The sequence below is a fragment of the Calypte anna genome, chromosome Z, assembly GCF_003957555.1.
Source record: "Calypte anna isolate BGI_N300 chromosome Z, bCalAnn1_v1.p, whole genome shotgun sequence".
Lineage (NCBI taxonomy): Eukaryota > Metazoa > Chordata > Aves > Apodiformes > Trochilidae > Calypte > Calypte anna.
In genome coordinates, this window is record NC_044274.1 from 33735064 (window position 1) to 33753284 (window position 18221).

Consider the following 18221-nt stretch of genomic DNA (forward strand, 5'->3'; position numbering starts at 1 on the left):
CAGGACATCTGGTCACTGAGCACAGCTCTGAGTTTCACAAGAAATATCTAATTTCCTCGAAGAATTAATCCACCTTTGAATACCTCTGACTGATTGCAACAATCTTTCATTAAGGTTACTCCAGAACTGCTGCACCATCTGTTGCTCTCCTAATTTCCAAAGTTAAGGAACTTTCTTGTCCGTTTATATTCTTCTTTGTTGTAATGTGAATCTTTATCTCTGCCCCTCCTACAGGTTTTAATTTGAGGTTGACTTATGGAGGAAATCACTACTCCATGCAGGCTGAGATATCAGTGCTTTCAACTGCTACTGTAAGTTAGATATGAGGTGGTTTTTTTCCCCTTTGACAGTGCAATTGCATTAAAACAAAACACTTTTGAAAAACAACAACCGACTTTTAAAAAACAACAAAAATCAAAAAACCTCAAAACAAAAACCAAATAAACAAAAAGAAACAAAAAACTAAACCAAACCAAAACTAAACAAACAAAACCAAAGCCAAAGCAAAGAACAAACCATGTAGAAATAGACAGCAGAGGAAAGTGATACTGCTCCTTCCTGCCACCAATAGCATGGACTGAGCTTCCACCACAGCTCTCATGAAAGCACAGTCTAAGCCTTCCTTTTCCTAAGCTAAAAGACCAATTTCTGTTCTGCAAGCACAGTTTCAGCAGAGGAACTGACATATTCTAAACATCTTTAAAGAAAGGTAATAGCTATGAAAAAATGAAACAAAAAAATCCCCACAAACATGGACAAAAAAGCAAAGCCTGAAAATACAGAATGAAAGTTTCAGCCTACTCCTAGCCTACCAACCAGCTCCAGTACTGATTGTGCCTTACTGAGCCTGGCTAGAATAGAAATCAAACACCAGCATTTTTATCTGCTTCCTGATGAGTTTAGATTTACAGAGATTTGTATGTTTAAACTGAAGGCACAAAATAATCAAGAAGCCCTAGTTTCAATCAGGCTTCATTTTAAAAGATCTACAAAAGAAGGCATTATTCTCCCTCTGAGAGAGAAATAAACCAAGCAGTTTTACCTAAAAAAAAAATGATCTGTAACTCTTGTTCCTTTCAAGTAGGAAACCTTTCAGCACATTTTATAAGGCAGTAATTGTCACCAGTAGCACTGTATGGTGACAGCCTCATGCAGCCTGTGCCATTAGCATCTCACAGGTTATTATGTGTTTATGAAAAAGAGGCATTTTAAAGCATCACTGGGAGGTAAACTGACTTGGGATACAGAAGAGCAATTCCTCCCAACATATTTCCCAGTTATAAGACTTTCTTTCCCAGCATCCATGCAACCACAGGGCTAGGACTTGCAGACAAGCAGGGAATAACAAACTTCTGAGAGACAATAATACATTTACATGGTTTCCTAAGAGTGTTCTTTGCTGTATCTGATTTTCAAAATTCTGAACTGTGTGTTTGTTTGTTAAAAAAGCATACAAATACACCAACCAACTAAACATGTTTTCTGCACAAAGAGCAGCTTTGAGACCAGTGCTTCCAGGGTTCCTTCCCAGGCCCTTTTCCCTGAAAAACTCATAAAGTCAACTCAACTTAGTGTAACTAGTTATCATGTTCTAGTGGAATTTACATATATGTACTAATAGAAGCAGTGAATATGACATATTTGGTATTTATTGTGGTGCTTGTGTGAACAACACAGGAAATGGTACCACAGAGGTTTACATCTTCTGCATCTTCAGTACTTAACCACTTACTCTCTGTAATAAAAAGGTTAATGTGTGTCTTTTAATGGAGCAATGAATATGAGGTCACGGCAAGAAAATCCAAGAAAGAAAATGGTAATTTCGGTCTATCACAGTTAAAAAATTTATACCGTATACACAATACTTTCAGCCTTACCAGACTATATTTTGCATTGTTGCTTCCCCCCATATGACTTTCTAGTCTGCTAACTAATAGGAAAAAATCTTACACTATAACATTATTAAAGACAGTTGAGATGGATTTTAAATGTCACCATTTTGATGCAAGTATCACCTAAAAAAAATTCACATCATGCACTTTATCAACTGGCAAGTTCACAATATTAGTTTAGACTGTCAAGCCTGAGAAGTGCCACAAAGGTGAAATTTTAATTGCTACGCTAGTATGGTTTTTTTGATGTTTTTGCTTTCCTCTAACACAAGTGCAATGCAGTTACAGTGTGTGGACAGATGACAGACAACCTTTGCAGTTCTAATAGGCACATTGGCCAAAAAATATGAATAACGAAAAGTACACATATGCATACATAGATATGCAAGTATGCTCTGCCAACATACTCTCTGCTTACTACACAGTTCCTGGTTTCTAGAAAGGAAAAAAAGTCTACTTTTACTCCTCAACACTTAAAAAGAGTATTTTTCAGACTGTAAATATATATATTTGCTCTGCTCCCCGGTTTCTCTTACCAGCATCTTCAGCACATTACCCCATACATTTTTCTCTTGCAACCGATGAAGCAGATACCTTAGACACTACGGTTTTGTTACTGCATTTCAATGCTAGCTTTTCTGCTTAAGTGAACTACCAAACAGAAACAGATTTGTTTCCAATACTGCCGAGATTCATTGTAGCTTTTGTTCAGAAGTTGCAAGTGTTTCCCTAGGGAGTCACACAGGTCCAAACAAGTTCCAAGTTGAAAATTGTGAAGACAACTCTTCCTACTTTTAGAATCAACAATATAAGAACTGCAGATCACAGTGTAATTACCATTTTTCAGTTCCAAAACATAATTTCAACAATCTGTACCTCTTTTAACAAGGACATGAAAGTCTACAGAAAAAGAAAAAACAAACCACAACACAAAACAGGGGGCTGGGAGGGAGATGGTATAGGGTGTGAATGAAAGAGGAAGCTGTTCTTAAGACCACATGCTAAATTTCTTCAGTTCTCATAAAGAGACACCATATATATCTACACCATAGCTTTATTTGGGTACCTTCTCTCAAATTATTTAAGCAATTTGCATTTCTCATGGTACAGTAGCAACTCCAAGGATGGCTGGTCTCAGAAGGTTAAAAGAATAATTTCATTAATTTAGTCTGGTTTTAAGGTCTTTATTTGTATGCTCACCATGGCGAACTTGAATTCCTGTCTTTTGGGCGGGCTCATGTAAAAGCACTGCAGCAGGTTATTTAAAATGCACAGTCACACAACCTGCAACTGCAGGCAGAATTGATGAACAAAACAGCTCCAGTACATTTCTCTTTCGTGACAATCTCTACTATGCCTTGAAATTTCATGGTTAGATGATTACTTAACACATCTGTAGGTAACCTGTATCTGATCAGTTCAAATTTTTAAGACAGAAAACAGTATATGCACTGCAGGGTACACTACAATCAAGGAAGCGCACTATCTTACATGTTCTGTGCTTAAGACCACATTTGATGCACAAGTCTCAAAACACTGGTACAAAAGGTTCAGATAAACCATTGCAAACAGCTCTTAATGTGTTGGAAGAAATCACATGCAGGCAAGACAAATCTGGGAAATCCTGTCAACATTCACAAATTCACAGTTCCAAGTTTCTTTTTTTCTTATTTTCTTCAGGCATAAATCAAAACAAACCAAAGAAATGAATAAAACTCAAACATTTTGTAAAAAGGCTGAGGACTGTTTATTACTTTTTTGCAAAGGCACCCTGAGAAACCAGAAAACTAGGAATTGTGGTTTTTTCCATCCCCTGTCCCTCCTCCTTGTTTCCCAAAACCCTAGGTTTTGTGATATGCAATACTTAAACCTCTGTTATTAGTTTCAATCAAAATTTTTGTTTATACAACACATTTACATTCTTCAAGACACCTTTCTGAGATCACTTTCTAATTCAAATGACTATTCTAGTTATGGTACTATAGAGTATTTTAAGGCAATAAAATGCTAAATCATTTACAAGGGAAAATAGTGCTGATTATTAACATTTCTGAGTATTTGCATCTTCACTGAGCTTTCTCAAAAGCCAGTCTGGCCTGTGAACTTTGGGATCTGTTCAAACACATCTCTGTCAATAAAAACTCATCTGTTGATTTATTCACCTTGTTTGCTCCACGACAGCAACTAACTAAGAGGAAACAAAAGAATTCTTCCCTAGGAAGTAAAAAAATAGGATGATTTTACAAAAATTGAACTGTTCATGATAGCTTAGGTCTATTTGAAAATAATGATTGGTTTCCACATGAACAAGAAATTTTGAAGTCAAAGGTGTTTTCACAGCTTTCTGAGTTTTGAGCCTCAAGGTTGAAATTTGCAGCAGCATTTATATGCAAATGAAATGGCAAGAAACTTACCTAAGGAGTTAAGGAGGAATGGAGAGCTATGGGATTTACAAAGTAGTAGTTCAATCACCCCTAGAAGAAGTTAAAAATACCACGGTTTTAAACCTACTATCCTCAAATTTGCTTACTCTCACGGTTTATGATAACACTTTGCAGTGGAATCATTCTGGTTTCTCAAAGTGCTGCTGAAGTGAAAGCTTTGACTCTTAAAATAACTGCATTTCATTTTTAAAACCAAAGGCTCTGTCAAGCGTTTCACAGTGTTTTATCATCCACTGGTATTTTCACATAGAAGTAGAAAAAAATTATGAAGTGGTTTTCTTTACTTTTTTCAAGAAAAAAAACAAGAGAAGAGTTTAATATCCATTTTAATTCTTAAAATATTACAGGATTTAATACAGGATTAAACCACATGCCAAGGTTATATAGCATCAAGATGAGTAAAAGAACAACCTCAGTTCTCTAACACCTTGTCTGTAACTGATCACATGGATATACATATTTAAAATTGAACTCCATTTACCCAATATCCTGCCAATATGAAAAACTTCTTTTTTAAAAAACTATTATTATTCACTGTTTGCACTTCCCTGTACTGTAAAAATGAAACATTTGGTGTTTACTATGTTCTGTAGGTAACCTGTGACTTGCAGAGTATGTTTACTCAGAAAAATCCCTATAGTTAAATATTTCTTACATAATTAGCCCAAAGGCAATTGTTCTTTTTCATAAATATGTGATAGAGACCAAACATTACATTGACACTCTCTCTTTAAAAAAAAATCAGGGAGGTTACACAAACCTTAGGACTTGTGGAACAAGCATATTGACATCATCTTTCCCCTGAAGAACTTTAAGAAAACATTATAATTATTTCTAGATCGGAGTCTTTATTTTCTCCTATAATTATGGGTCAGTGTCTGTAAGCACAAGCTGCTTTACTTTTAAGAGTTCAGAAGCCTGAATTTCAGAACACTTTGTGTTCTTGCCAGAAAAAATGGAAATCAAATCAGTTTTATGTGTCCAAACAAAATGTTCAGACCACACAACCTAAGCTTATGGCTTAATACATCTTTCTACCAAGATACCAAATAAATGAGTATGATTTCACTGTCCAACACAATCTGTAATTCCAGATGTGTGAAAAATCCAATGCTACCTGAAAACAAAAGTACACATTTATCCTGTAACAGTAACAGTCGTGGCAACAAGCTTGTACATAAATGAGGCAAAGTTTATTTTAAAAACAGTGCCATGCACCTTCTGCTGATACAGGGGCTTTTTGGTTGGTTGATTGGGTTGTGGGTTTTTTTTAAAGAAACTGTGTTGAATTTCTAAGTTCCTGCCCATACCAGCACCTTATTAGCAACATTTGCTACTACTGGACCCTTTGCTGGAAAGATACACAAAATACAGACGAGAGATCATGTGCCCCACACACCCTGCCCTATGGCAATTAAACACCAATCCTAAGCTTTGAAATCGAGAAGGTGAACACTAGAAAGGATTCTGCCATAGTGGTATGCTGGAGTGCCATCAGATTCCTCCTTAATGAAACAGGAAAGAAGCTGAAAGCAAGGAACACAATCCAGTATTAAACTAACAGTTTTAAAATACAGAAAGCACTGAAAAAAAAAAAAAAAAACAAAAAACCAAGGCATGGGTAGTAGCTTGAGTTCTTTACACAAATAGTGTTGGAAGAGATTACTACACAGCATTCCAGAACCAAGGCTCAAGCAGGCACTGCCTCATCTGCAGTATTCTGCCACATATAACCTCATCTGAATTCCATCTCCAACAGTGATGCCTAGCAAGTGATCTTTCACGGCAGTACTGCTGATGAAATACAGAGTTTCTCTCACTTCTTTAGCGGCGTTATTAAAGCAGAACTGACATGCAATACATTAAGAATACTTCCCTACAAACACAATGCAAACTTCTGCCCTAAACACCCACATCACGTTCCCAGTTATCGCCTGGATCTCAGCAGCAGGCGTTAAGCTCCAAAGCTTTCCGTCCCCAAAGCTGTCCCCCACGGCAGCCTACAGATCCCAGCACGCCGCACGACACCCAGGCGGGCACCAAGCTGCTAAGTTAACCATCAGGAACTGCCCGAGCCCACAATCCGTGCCGCAGCTTACAATTCAGATCACTTTCCGGTCCTCAAGCACCCCAGAGAGGATGGAGAGCCAAGCACCCTTGCCCCTTCACACTCAGCGGTCGCCGAGCCCGCACCCACCGCCGGTCCGCACCCACCTTCCCAGGTCCTCGCCCGTCTCGTAGTGCTCCTCCAGGTTCTCCTGCCTGAACACCGTCATGGTCCCCGCCTCGCCGGCTTCAGCCCCTGCTCGGCGCCCTCATCACCAGCGCCCAGGGGCCACCCCGCGCTCGGCTGCACGTCCTGCGGAGGAGCGCGTAGGTGAACACTTGGCGCCGGGGCCACCCCCCCCCACCCTCCCCGCTCCCGAAGGAAGCGGCACCGCGGGCACCTCCCCTGCCCGGGAGAAGAAAGCAGCGGCCCCCGCCCCTTCCCTGGCAGCGGCATTCGCACCGCCGCCCAGCCGACCGTGGAGGCCGCCGGCGCCCAGCCGCCCGCCCGCCGCATTCCTCCGTGGCTCCGTTGCCTGGTCACCCAGGACGTGCCGCCGAGACTACGGCGGCAGCCCCCGGGCATCCCCGCACCTGACCCCGGCGGAAACGGGGGATCCCCTCGCTGCCGCCGGGCAGAGGCTGGAGGGGACCCTTCCCCCCGCCCCGCAGGACCGCTCCCCCCGGCCCGCTGACGCCCTCCCCCCTCACCCGCCGCTGCCGCCGCGGAGCCCCGGCCGCTCCGCGACCCGTGAGGCGCCGACAGCGCCGCGGCCGCTCCCGGCCGGCGCGCAGACACAGCGCGACGCCGCCGGGGGGGTCCGCCGCCCGGCCAATGGGAAGCCGCCCGGCGCCCCCCCGCCCCTCGCTGCGGCCTGCCCGCCTCTGCCCGATGCCGGACCAGGTGCGCCCCGCCCCAGCCCACCCCGGTCCCCAGCGGGGCGGGGAGTCCGCGGCAGCGTGCCAGCTCCCCAGCGGCCACCGGCCTGCGGGCGGCGCTCGGCGCGGCCATTGTGTGCGCTCTGCCGCCGGGCACCGCCCGCAGCCCGAGCGTTTCGCCCCCTCAGCTCGGTGTCCGCGCCCCGGGCAGGGTGTAGCGGGGTTGGGAGCAGGCGGGGGGATGGCGGACGTCGTGCCCTCCGCTGGCACCCGGCCCCCTCAAAGCAGCGGTCTCCGCCGAACAGAGCGTGGCGGTGCCACGGAGGGCACCGGCCTGTCCCTTCGCCTGCCCGGGGGAGTCCCCAGTGGCGTCCCCATCGCTGCTCCTCTCCCATACCGGCGTCGGCACCCGCCACAGGCCCCGCGTCCGCCGTCAGCAGCTGCCAGCGCGGGAGCGCTGCTGCACCGGCTGAGCCGCCCGGGGCTCGCAGGGGGAGCCCCGGCACTGTCAGTGCTCTGGGGCACCTCACAAAGTAAGCAGTTTAGTACAACGTGCAGGTGTTCTTTTATCTCCAGGCGACAACAGTGAGCATTTTTTTAAATACCAAAGGTGTAAAATTGTCTCTGTAGATTGTTGCACCTCATCTTTGGTGTTAGCGTTCCCTATTTCCCATGTGCTGCTCCTGCAGCTGCTCTGGTTCAGCTTTCCCAGCGCTTCTTGCTTCTCTCGTTTGTGTTGGTCCCATGCCAAGCTGTATTTTCGACTACAACTTGCATTTGGGAAGTGAATGTTTTCTTAGTTGCCCAGTTTTCCTCCCATCAGTGTTGTTCAGCTTTGAGTGGGTATAGGACGCCGGGTAACTGAACAGCTCTTAACTTCGATCTGAACTCTTGAGATCTCTCAGTAAGTGAATTGCTCATCAAAGGCGAAAAAGAAGTTCAGTGCAGTCATACGGCTTTTACACTCTATTAAGCACTTGAGAGAGTGAGTGGCCTTCTTCAGGTACAGGGCAACAAGACAGAAGCCCTGAAATTTTCAAAGTGAGTCCCTGCGTGACCTTGGCTAAATGTCGACATTTTTTGTGCCTCTAATGATGTAATCTGTAAAATGAAGGGAGGGTATTTAAATGGATCACTGGATGTGAAGTTATATAAAGCCATCGTAAAAAAGGGCAGCATGCTGGTGTCACCTCAGACTGGGCTACATTCAGAACTATTCACCCCTCACTATTTGATTTGCAGCCAGACATGCAGGAGTACGTGCTGTGCTTTGTCTTCAGCCCATTTCCTATGTATTTATCTTCAACTGGTTTTCAGAGTTATGACTCAGACTTTAGGTTGGTGCATTTTTGACACAGCTCAAGATTTTTTAAAAAGACTGGGTACAAATCTAGAAGTTAGTTTTGTTTTTCAATATTCTTACTTTGCTGGAAATGAGGACAATCACTAGAGCCAGCCCATGAAATGTGAAGCACTCTGACCTTGCTTGATCTTTAGATGTTTTTCACTTCTTTGTTTCTGTACCTTTTATGACTGCCTTGAGTTCATGCAAGAGTAATATCCATTTTATTTTGCATTGCAAGTGCTGCCTAAAACACACATACTCCCTATGACCCAGTGTTCCTCTAACTGAAGCAGTTGAAATTTCACTATTGATTCAAGTAAGAGCAGGCATACATTGGAATCAATATACCTTAACAGATTAGTACTGAGCTGCATAGGGTCAACAGATAAATTAATGAATTAAAATGTTATGCTTTTCTCTTTCATATAATTACCAACATGAAGGGGTAATCTTGCTGTTGTTGCCTGTCCATCTAGGTCTGGGATGACTGAATTTTGTTTTTTAGGCCCCTCAGTTGGCCTGACAGTGATGTTTGCATATTCTTGTGGCACACGTCACCATGTCTTGTGCATAAGGAAGAGTCTTGTTCCCTTGAGTGAGGACTGCCACAGCATCACCTCCATGTTGTGGTATATGCAGGTACAAAAGAAGGCATTTGACAGCAGAAGCACTATTCACGTTCAGAGAAGCACTCAAACAGTTGTGTTTGATGCAGTCCACTTTAAAAGTTTACTGGTCTGATTCTGATGGTACTCATCTTGCAGTCTGGAACTCTTAATCTAGGTGAAGACCCAGCCTCTATGCTTTCAAAATGCTTATTGACTTCCATGAGACTGATAATAGATTGCACACATAGTAAACAGGAAAAAATATTTTAAATTACTGTCAAATATTGCTCAGCAATTGTAATTGTCATTTGCACTTACAGATTTAATAAGACATTGGATGAAATCTAGCCCTGGGAAACTCAGGTGCAAAATCTCTTTTGTTTCATCATACCATGATTTCAAGCAAATGTGTATTTTTTGTCTATTGTAATGTAACAGAAAGAGACTAACCCCTTACTCATACTTCTGTCAATCAGGAGTGATACTATTTTCAGTAAGTGTTTTGCTGTCTGAAAAAGGATCAGGCACAAGATTATTAACAATAAATGTGTTTTCAAATGTGTGATTTGTTACTGTCATCTTACGACATTAACTGGTTTCTGTATATTTTGCTATGTAAAAAACCAAGTGTTCTGTTTCTCAATAAATAGTACAAAGAGTACAAATTTGTCAGAAGCATCTGTGTCTCCAAGCAGGGTTAAGAGGAAAGGTACATTATTTCTGCAAGCCAAGTGATTATAGCACTCTTTAGCCACTGTGCTACTGAATATGCACAGCCATTTCTACATAAAGTTAACAGACAAGAAGGCATATTAAGTGCATTGTTTCAGTGTAAATCTTTCCACAATCACTGTCTGATTCGTTTCTCTCATCCAGGTATTGTGTCTGGTTTTGCTGGTACAGAAATTACAAAATAATTTTTCTGTTCAGAGAAACTGTAGTTTTCAGAGGTTGCAGTGTCCAGTTCTGTGAGAACAAAGGAGTGAGATGCAGTTGTTTTGATTATTTCATTTCAGGTCTGTTATGTGTGTTTCTGTAGTGATCAAGGTCAAGGGTATCTTTGAACCGTGCAGCTGCAGTGAGCTAGGAGGGGCAAAGCCCAGAGTGCCTGACCCAGGCTGGCTAATCAAAGTATTCCATGCTATAAATGTGACCCTAACCATATACTGGGGAGTTGGCAGGGATGGTCTCTTCTACTGAGAATGCCTTCAGAAGTGGGCTCCTTCTCTCTTGTAAGCCTTCCCGTGTCTAAAGCATGTTCCTCAGTCTGCTGTGATCACTCTCTTCTTTCTGGACCTGTTGTGCCTGCAGTGTCGGGCATTCAGCCTGTACTGCTGGAAACTCACAGCTCGTAACTGGTACTTGGAGCTGAGTGTAACTTTGTGTCTTCTTTAGTATTTGGGTTAATATTTGTTCATTATTATTATAGTATTAAATCTGTTTCATTTCAACCCACAGGTTTCCTTTCCTTTTCCTGACTCCCCTTCCCAGCTTGGGCCAGGGTGATAGAAGAACTGTCCAACAATGTCTCTCCTAATAATGTAAGATAACAATTATGTAAGGTAATGTAGATTTCTTTGGCTGACTATTATTTCTTCTGTGTATAGTTTTCTTTTCAAGAGATCAGCATTTATTTTTGACAGAACTATAAAAGCAATTTTCTACATTCCACGCAATGTTCCTCTGTGCTGATTCACAGGTTTTTGATACCTATTGTAATTTCTCACAAGGCAAACTAGTTACTGGAAGTTGCTCAGGGATGACAACATAAATGGGAGGGTGACTATTAGTGTTGCAGAGCCACTCATTTTTGTTAAACCAAGGGCATTTTTCCTACAAAAGGAGCTCCAGATGTGCCAGTGACTTTTGTGATTCGGGCTCACATCCCTCAGGAAGTAAGCTAAGTCCATCAATATTTGACAAAGGCCTGAAGCTGCTGACAATGCAGGCAGGATCTGTAGATTCACAAGGCAATACTTCTAGCTATGTAACTAAGACTAAGTAGTGCAGAGTAAATTTTGTAGGCTTGAAAAATCATTCCTTAGCATATAAAACAATAAAACACTGTTTTGTTAAAAATTTCTAGTTCATTCAGTTATTTTGGAAGCGACGTAGAAGTCAAGTTCCTAAAAAATGATCAGCATTCATTTTCTGAAAGCACCACAGTAGTATCAGTGCCTCTTATATTCTCTAGAAATATATGTCAGGTCCTCATTAAAAAAAAAAAAAAAATTAATCTCCCAAGAGAATTGCAGCTAATCTAGGATTTGCTAATTCACTTGTTTATTCATCAGGGGTCAATGTCATGTACATCACCCAACAAAGCTTCCATTTGCCAAGGCAATTAACGGAATGCCTTACTTGGACCCAAGAACAGCAGATTATCTGAACTTCTTGAGGGCTTAAATGCATATATTTCAGCATCTCTCCAAATCAAAGCTAAATCCCAGTCACAGGCAAAGCACTTCTGGATTATGGATTACAAAGCTGTACTCAGTTTTTTCTCTAAGTATATCCTTGCAGGACAGCTATTCTATACTAGAAAAGTCAAGATGTCGATGGAAAAAAGAAGATTCATGTCTACAATGGATAGGTGTTTCCTTGAGGCTAAATTAAGATTATGAAAGCCTCTGACAAATGACCTAAGAATAAAGGCTAGTCACAGTCAGAACAAAATTGCAATTGCATCTCTTTGATTTTTTATCTAATTATCTCTTTGATTTTATATCTAATATGAACTATTAATATTACTCTTACTAGTATAATATATCTTTACATTGCATATAGGATTACATATTCCATGAGACAAAATACATATGAAGTAGCATGAAAAAGTCCTATGGATTTTTTACTTTTTAATTCTGAGCTCAAAAGCTGTGACCTCATACGAAAAGAATAGCAATCAAATATTTAACAGCAAGTTTTGTATCTTCAGTCAGTTCAAAGAATATTCCAAACGTACATTTGAAAGAAGAAATCAAGAAAGCCCTTGATGGAAAAAATCAAGAAAGTCCTTGCTGGAAATCCTTTGTAATTCTCAAACTGCTTCAAGAATTTCACAGGGAAATTGAATTTGCACAGTACATTGCACTACAAACCTTGAACTTGACTGATACCTCAGTATTGCAATATGCATGTTTAGTAATAATAATAATAATAATCAATATTTAAATTTATAACATTTACTATCATAAATCATTTACTATCATAAAACAATGGGCTTTGCATCAGCTTCTTGCACAATATATACTGGAATTACTGCCACTCAGCTTTGACATGTAAAAGATCAGTGGACTTATCAGTAATACGTGATACAATTAAAACATATTTACTCAGCTTGGTAAGCTTCCAGAGATATTAATGACAGGGTGAGGTAGCACTTGCTGTCCTGTCTTTATTTCTTTTTTTTTCCCTTTTCTAAAGGAGGATCTACAATCCCAGTCATGATACAAACAAACAAACAAACAAAAAATAAAAATAAAAGTATATGTATAAAAGGGGAAAAAGTTGATAGGGGTAATTAAATTTTTACACTTTCATCCAGTGGTCCCAAAATGCTTTGCAGACCAGCTGCTTTAATTATCCTTTGCTACACCTCTGTAGCAGCAGGAGTTGTTAAGTAATTATGCTTGTAGGATATGGAACAGGCAGTCACTGCACTTGCCAGGGATGAGAACCAGCGTTAGAGAAATTAATGGAGAAAGCAGAGGAGGCTGGTGGGACAGTGCTTGTGGTGGTATCTTTCAGTGCTGTAGTCAGCCAAACCTCTCACACCACTTTCCTGCTGGTGTCAGCTATTTGAGGGGAAATGTGCTTGCTGATACTTGGCCTTGGCTCACTGCCTGGCAAAGCCACTTGTGAGTTCAAATTCCTTTGGCATAGTACAGTAATAGGGCACTTGCAGCCTTATCCTTAATAAATGTTGAATAGAATTTCATGTAATCCTTTTACAGATAAGGCATTGGAAGTGCAGCCTGGATATGGGGTTTAACCCCAAAACTATGGATGTGTATTTAATTGCCAGAAATTAATTTTCTTTTTTTTCTTTGTAGCTGCACCTGACTAAACTGTACAGGCAGAATGCCTGTGGGATCAGTCTCACTCGCGCAAGTGAGTGATAATGAGTGAAAAAGGATGCTATCCTAACACCTAACTCTTTATTCCAGTTAGCCCCTAAGACTGCCTTTGCACCTCCCATAAGCCGAGACACCTGTGTGTCCCTTGGAGGATGTGAAAATCTGGCTGTAAAGTCAAATGCTTTTAACTGCTGGCCCAGGTTTTTCCTGTCTCAGTAGGTCCGGTGTAACAGATATACTGCTGTGGACTCCACATTAAATACCTCATTACTATATATAGCCTTACTGTGTATCCTGTTCTGAAAGCATATTTACCAAGGGAATCTCAAAATCTATGCACTGTGCTGAACCAAAAATCTTCACACCGGTGCTTACATGTGCCTATCACAATTTTTGTAGAACAGCTTGTAATGCAAGGCTTGACTAGTGCTAAACCAGGATAGATAATTTAATATTTAAAGGTAAAAGAGTGGGAGATCTCTTTTGCTGGATTAGAACCTGATAAAGGTTCGTCAAAAACCTGGGAAACAGAGGGCAGCAGTTTGAAAATCATGGGAGGACCTGAATTTACCTGCTGCCCACAGCCCTAACTAGCTACAGGGGTAGTATTAAGACATAGCACTCTCCAGTTGCTGGCAAAATACTGATGTGTGAAAACACTATCATATAAAAAATGTTTGTTTGACTGTTTTGCAACATTTGCTCAGTTTGTTTGGGAGTTTCTAACTGCAAAACATCCCTAAGCATAGAAGTCAGTGTTGTCATCTAGGTGTCTGGGAGATGAAGTAACCACGTTTCACATGTTTCATGCCCATAGATTCCACCTGCCTACCTTGTCTACAGGTACAGCAGGCAATGAAACTTGCATGTGATTCCTTTGCCCAGATACTGCCCATGGCATGCCCTGATCTCTCAGAGTGCTTTTCTGTGTGTGTTATGTAGATGGCTAGGTAGGAACATGTCTTAAGTTGGGTGAATTCACCAAGCAAAAGGCTATGGAAGATAGTACAACAGGCTTCTGTTGTGTGACACAGTACAACAGGCTTCTGTTGTGTGACACTTAGTCTTGGCTGACTGATTAAGAGATACTGTATGTTGTTCAAGTACTGTAATCCCATCAGTTGAAGTTCCCTGTGGTACAGAAAAAAATTGTCTTAATGAAATTTCATTTTCTGAGGTTGATCTCTGACTTTATCTGCTATAAAGAGTAATGGCTGTGATGCCCAGATGTTGCTTGCTGAATGTTGATTCCCTGTCCCTCCCTGCCCCCTTTGTTTCCCCTAGTTACACTGTTAGCACTGTTAGTGACACAACCAAAGTAGGTTGTACTTTGCTAGATGGCCTGCTGAGACTCACTAAGTCATGATATTTTCCCTGATAGGACCTTTTTGCTAGAAGTAAGCCGGGAGCAAACATGGTGGAGGAAGGGCTCTGGGCCAAAACAGTAATTTCCAAAGCAAGGCAGAATGTAGCTATGTTTTGGAGGGCAAGCAGCAAGCACCTCACCTGTCATACAATGCAGAGTGTGTTAAACAGAGGTGTAGTATCCATTTTCCTCAGGTGAATTAATCCCTCCTAGCATGCCTTTAAGGAATTTAGTATTGTATCCCTTAAATTGATTTGTTTTTGTTTCACAGATAAAGCTGAACAAGTTACTTAATGAGATCAGCTTCTAGAATGGATAGATGATTTGGTCTGTGTTTTGATGATTATTTTCTTGTTGTGCAATGTTCAAAGGAGAAGCAGGCTGCCATGTAGCTACACACTCAACTGTCCCAGTAGGATTTTAAACGCTGAGTCAAGGACCTTCCTTGTCCAAACAGCCTAAAAGCTTATCAGCCACAGAACAGATGTGACAAGTGGTGCTGCTGCTGTCAGTGCCAAGCCAGGTTTCTTTGCTGTTTTTTATTTCACAGTGAATGCCACAACTGCCCATTAGGATTCAAAATTCTTGCAGGAATCTGTAGACAAGATTTGACAAAGAAAATGTGGAGGTCTATATGCTAGACGTAGCACTGTAAACTCTGAATCTGGTGGAGTAAACCATGGCTCACATACTTACAGACTGGAGAGTTTGTAGTCACTCTGCTGCTTGAATATCTGAGCACGCAGTGGGTTGCAAAATGAAGGGTGAAATTCTAACGTGCATAAATAAAGGGACTGCTTTTAAAATATAGAATTTTCACCTGACTTGAAAACATAGGGGGTAAGATTGGGTTTATCCATTAATATACAGAACATCATTTTAGTATTCTAGGCATAAAAGCATCATCATGATTAATTAATAATCACAGTACAAAAAAGGATGCATTATTTACATGCATATTGCTTAAATAGGTCCTATTGTATCCATAAAGAATTACCAAATGGGCAGTAAGTATTCAAAATATCTAGTTCCTGAGTTAACAAAGGGATGCATTAACAATGATGTGTCCTCTACCTGAAACCATATTTAGTAGCTAATTTAACTGACAGACAAGGAGAAAGGGTTCTGCCACGCAGCTCTTTTTTTCTTTTGGCTTTCAGCTATCATGCTGTTGCAAAGACCTAATGCATAATGCTGTGCCAAGCACATTTTTTACACTGTATTCTATTAAGCCAAATTAAAACTTTTATTTTATATAGGAAAACAATTTTTGTTCTGCAAAAAATACCAATATTTAGAAAATTAAAATATTTTACAAGCTAGTCAATGGGAGAAAAATCTAGTCATGACTAGAAAGAACAACAATGACATACAAAGAATTTCAGATTAAAAATTAGAAATTGCTACTGAAAATCTGGAGAGTGTCACTGAAGAGGACAGGTAGTGCTGAATCTGAGTGAGGGAAGTGGATGGGTTGGTGGCTCAGCCACATGCCCAGGACCTCGGACTCTGGAGTGAAAAGGAGTCCTAATGGAAAAGGACTGGGACTGGAGAAGGAGGAAATTTATGTCCCTTCAGTGCTCTTAGTAAATCTGAAGTTGCATTGCTTTTTTCTAGGTAGTGAAAACATCAAGAAACACTAGAAAACACTAGCTTCTAATTCAGAGAAGGTGAAAAATGCTCAGTAATATTTAATGTCAGAAAGTTATCGTAAGCTAGTGTAAAACAATGTAATAAATTTGCCCAGTTCTCTAAAGTAATGGGACCAGGATAACTTAAACAAGGTCAGCGCTTAACATGAATCGATTGTTTAACTTAACCACTTGCTTTTTTGGGGGCTGATTTAGTGTTAAAAAAGCATGTGTGGCTCTAACCTTGGAGAAAACCCTACACAGCTAAATGACGGGCTAGACACTCAGCTAGACAGCGGTAACCATACGTTGTTTGAGAATAATTACATGGAGGTCAGGATTTATTATTCTTATTATTACTATTACTATTATTATTGTTGTTGTTGCTGTTGTTTCTATTTTATTTTATTTTATTTTAATGCTGGTACAAGTTAAATTACATTATATTGTGTTCTCATCCTCACACTGTGGTGCATGTTCTGCAAGCTCTGCCTGGCCTGTTGATCTGATAGAGTGGTGTTTATTTTGAAGCTGTTGTAGCACAAGGATGAAGTGGCACACTGAGCTAATGCAACAGCATCTTACCTCAGGGAATCAGGGTTCTACTTCAAACTTGGCATTGCTTTGGTGGTGCCAGGCTGGTGTAGGTGCTTGCTCCCACCCCTCTGATCAGGTAGATGTGACACTGGCAGGTATCTCATGTGCTGAACTGGTGCTCACAGCCATCACCAGGGGGGACTGGACTGGAGGCATTTCAGACAGCATGCCCCCTGCTTCCTCAGCACGCTGACAGTTCACTTTGGCTTCTCTACACCTGCCAAAACAATACCTATTACATTCTCCATCCCAAAACATGCAGATGAATAGAAGCTGGGGGTGGGAATGGTTTGCTGATTATTGACAGTAATGAAGGAGAGTGGGTGGTGATTGCATATTGCAGAAGCCTAGAAGAAAGGCAGTATGATATAATTTCACCCTGGGAATCTATTGCTATGGCAACAAAGAACAGATTTTTTTTTCTTTGAAAAATAGGGTTCAATACCAAAGTACCACAAAAACAAAAATAAGATTTTAATCACATCTTTTTTCCTCTTTGCTTGTCTTTATTTGCATTATTACTGAAAAGCTTGTAAGTATGAAAAACACGTGTTTGTGGCTCACAGAAATTTTCCGTACATGAAATATTGTTGTGTTAGCTTTGTTTACTTCATGTAAAGTCACAGCAAAAATCCTTGTGACCACTTACAGTTTACATTTAATTTAATGCTATTAAACTGTTCCTCCATATTTAACAAGATGTATCTGAGGTCAGGATTTTGCCCACATCATTTTCTATTCTGTCTAGATAAAGCATTAATGAAAACAGTTACTTTTACTTAAGGCTACTGAAGTAGGGTTTTTATGGCTGTTACAAGACACTTTGCCAGCAGAATTTCCTTTCAGGAGCTGCAAGGGCTTGGGCTGGTGAATAGGCACTTGTGGAGGCAATCTTCTGCAATTTCTGAGTGAGAAAGGTTTAAGCTCTGCAGTAACATTAAATGAAGAAGCAGTGCTAATTGCCCCTCCACAGGAAGATTCAAGGCCTGTTGTCAGAAGGCCAAAAAAGAAATCCAGGAGACAGACGAATACTGCATGGCTTGGTGCCTGCTATGCCTGCCCAGTCCCTGGGATCACCAGTTTGAGTCTGCTGGAGACATGCTACTGGCACAAGGAATAGTCACCAGTTCTGAGTTTGTCTCCTTCATCAGGATACAAAGGAGAATTATGAGTTACCAGCTAGGTGAGCCAAAGATTAGCCCGTATCCAAAATCTGCTCATCTGCTTGCCCTTTGTGACATCTTCATTTCATTTTAAGCTTCATCCCACCCTGTTTTCCTAACTCTTGCACTATGGTAATCACAATTACTCTTTCTCTATTACAAAACCACACCAAT

General features: G+C 41.1%; 1 protein-coding gene across 5 annotated transcripts in view; it reads right to left on the reverse strand.

The window, feature by feature from the left end:
- DAPK1 (death associated protein kinase 1) overlaps positions 1-6735 on the reverse strand; it is an 85026-nt gene extending 78291 nt beyond the window's left edge. For 4 of the 5 annotated variants that reach the window (XM_030467643.1, XM_030467644.1, XM_030467646.1 and 1 more), the window contains exon 1: positions 6551-6676. In XM_030467643.1, coding sequence (XP_030323503.1) covers positions 6551-6612 — 62 coding nt within the window. In that variant the 5' untranslated portion in view covers positions 6613-6676. Of the gene's footprint in view, positions 1-6550 lie in introns of all 5 variants that reach the window. The other variant, XM_030467642.1, reaches the window with a different exon arrangement.
- Positions 6736-18221: the final 11486 nt, after the last annotated feature.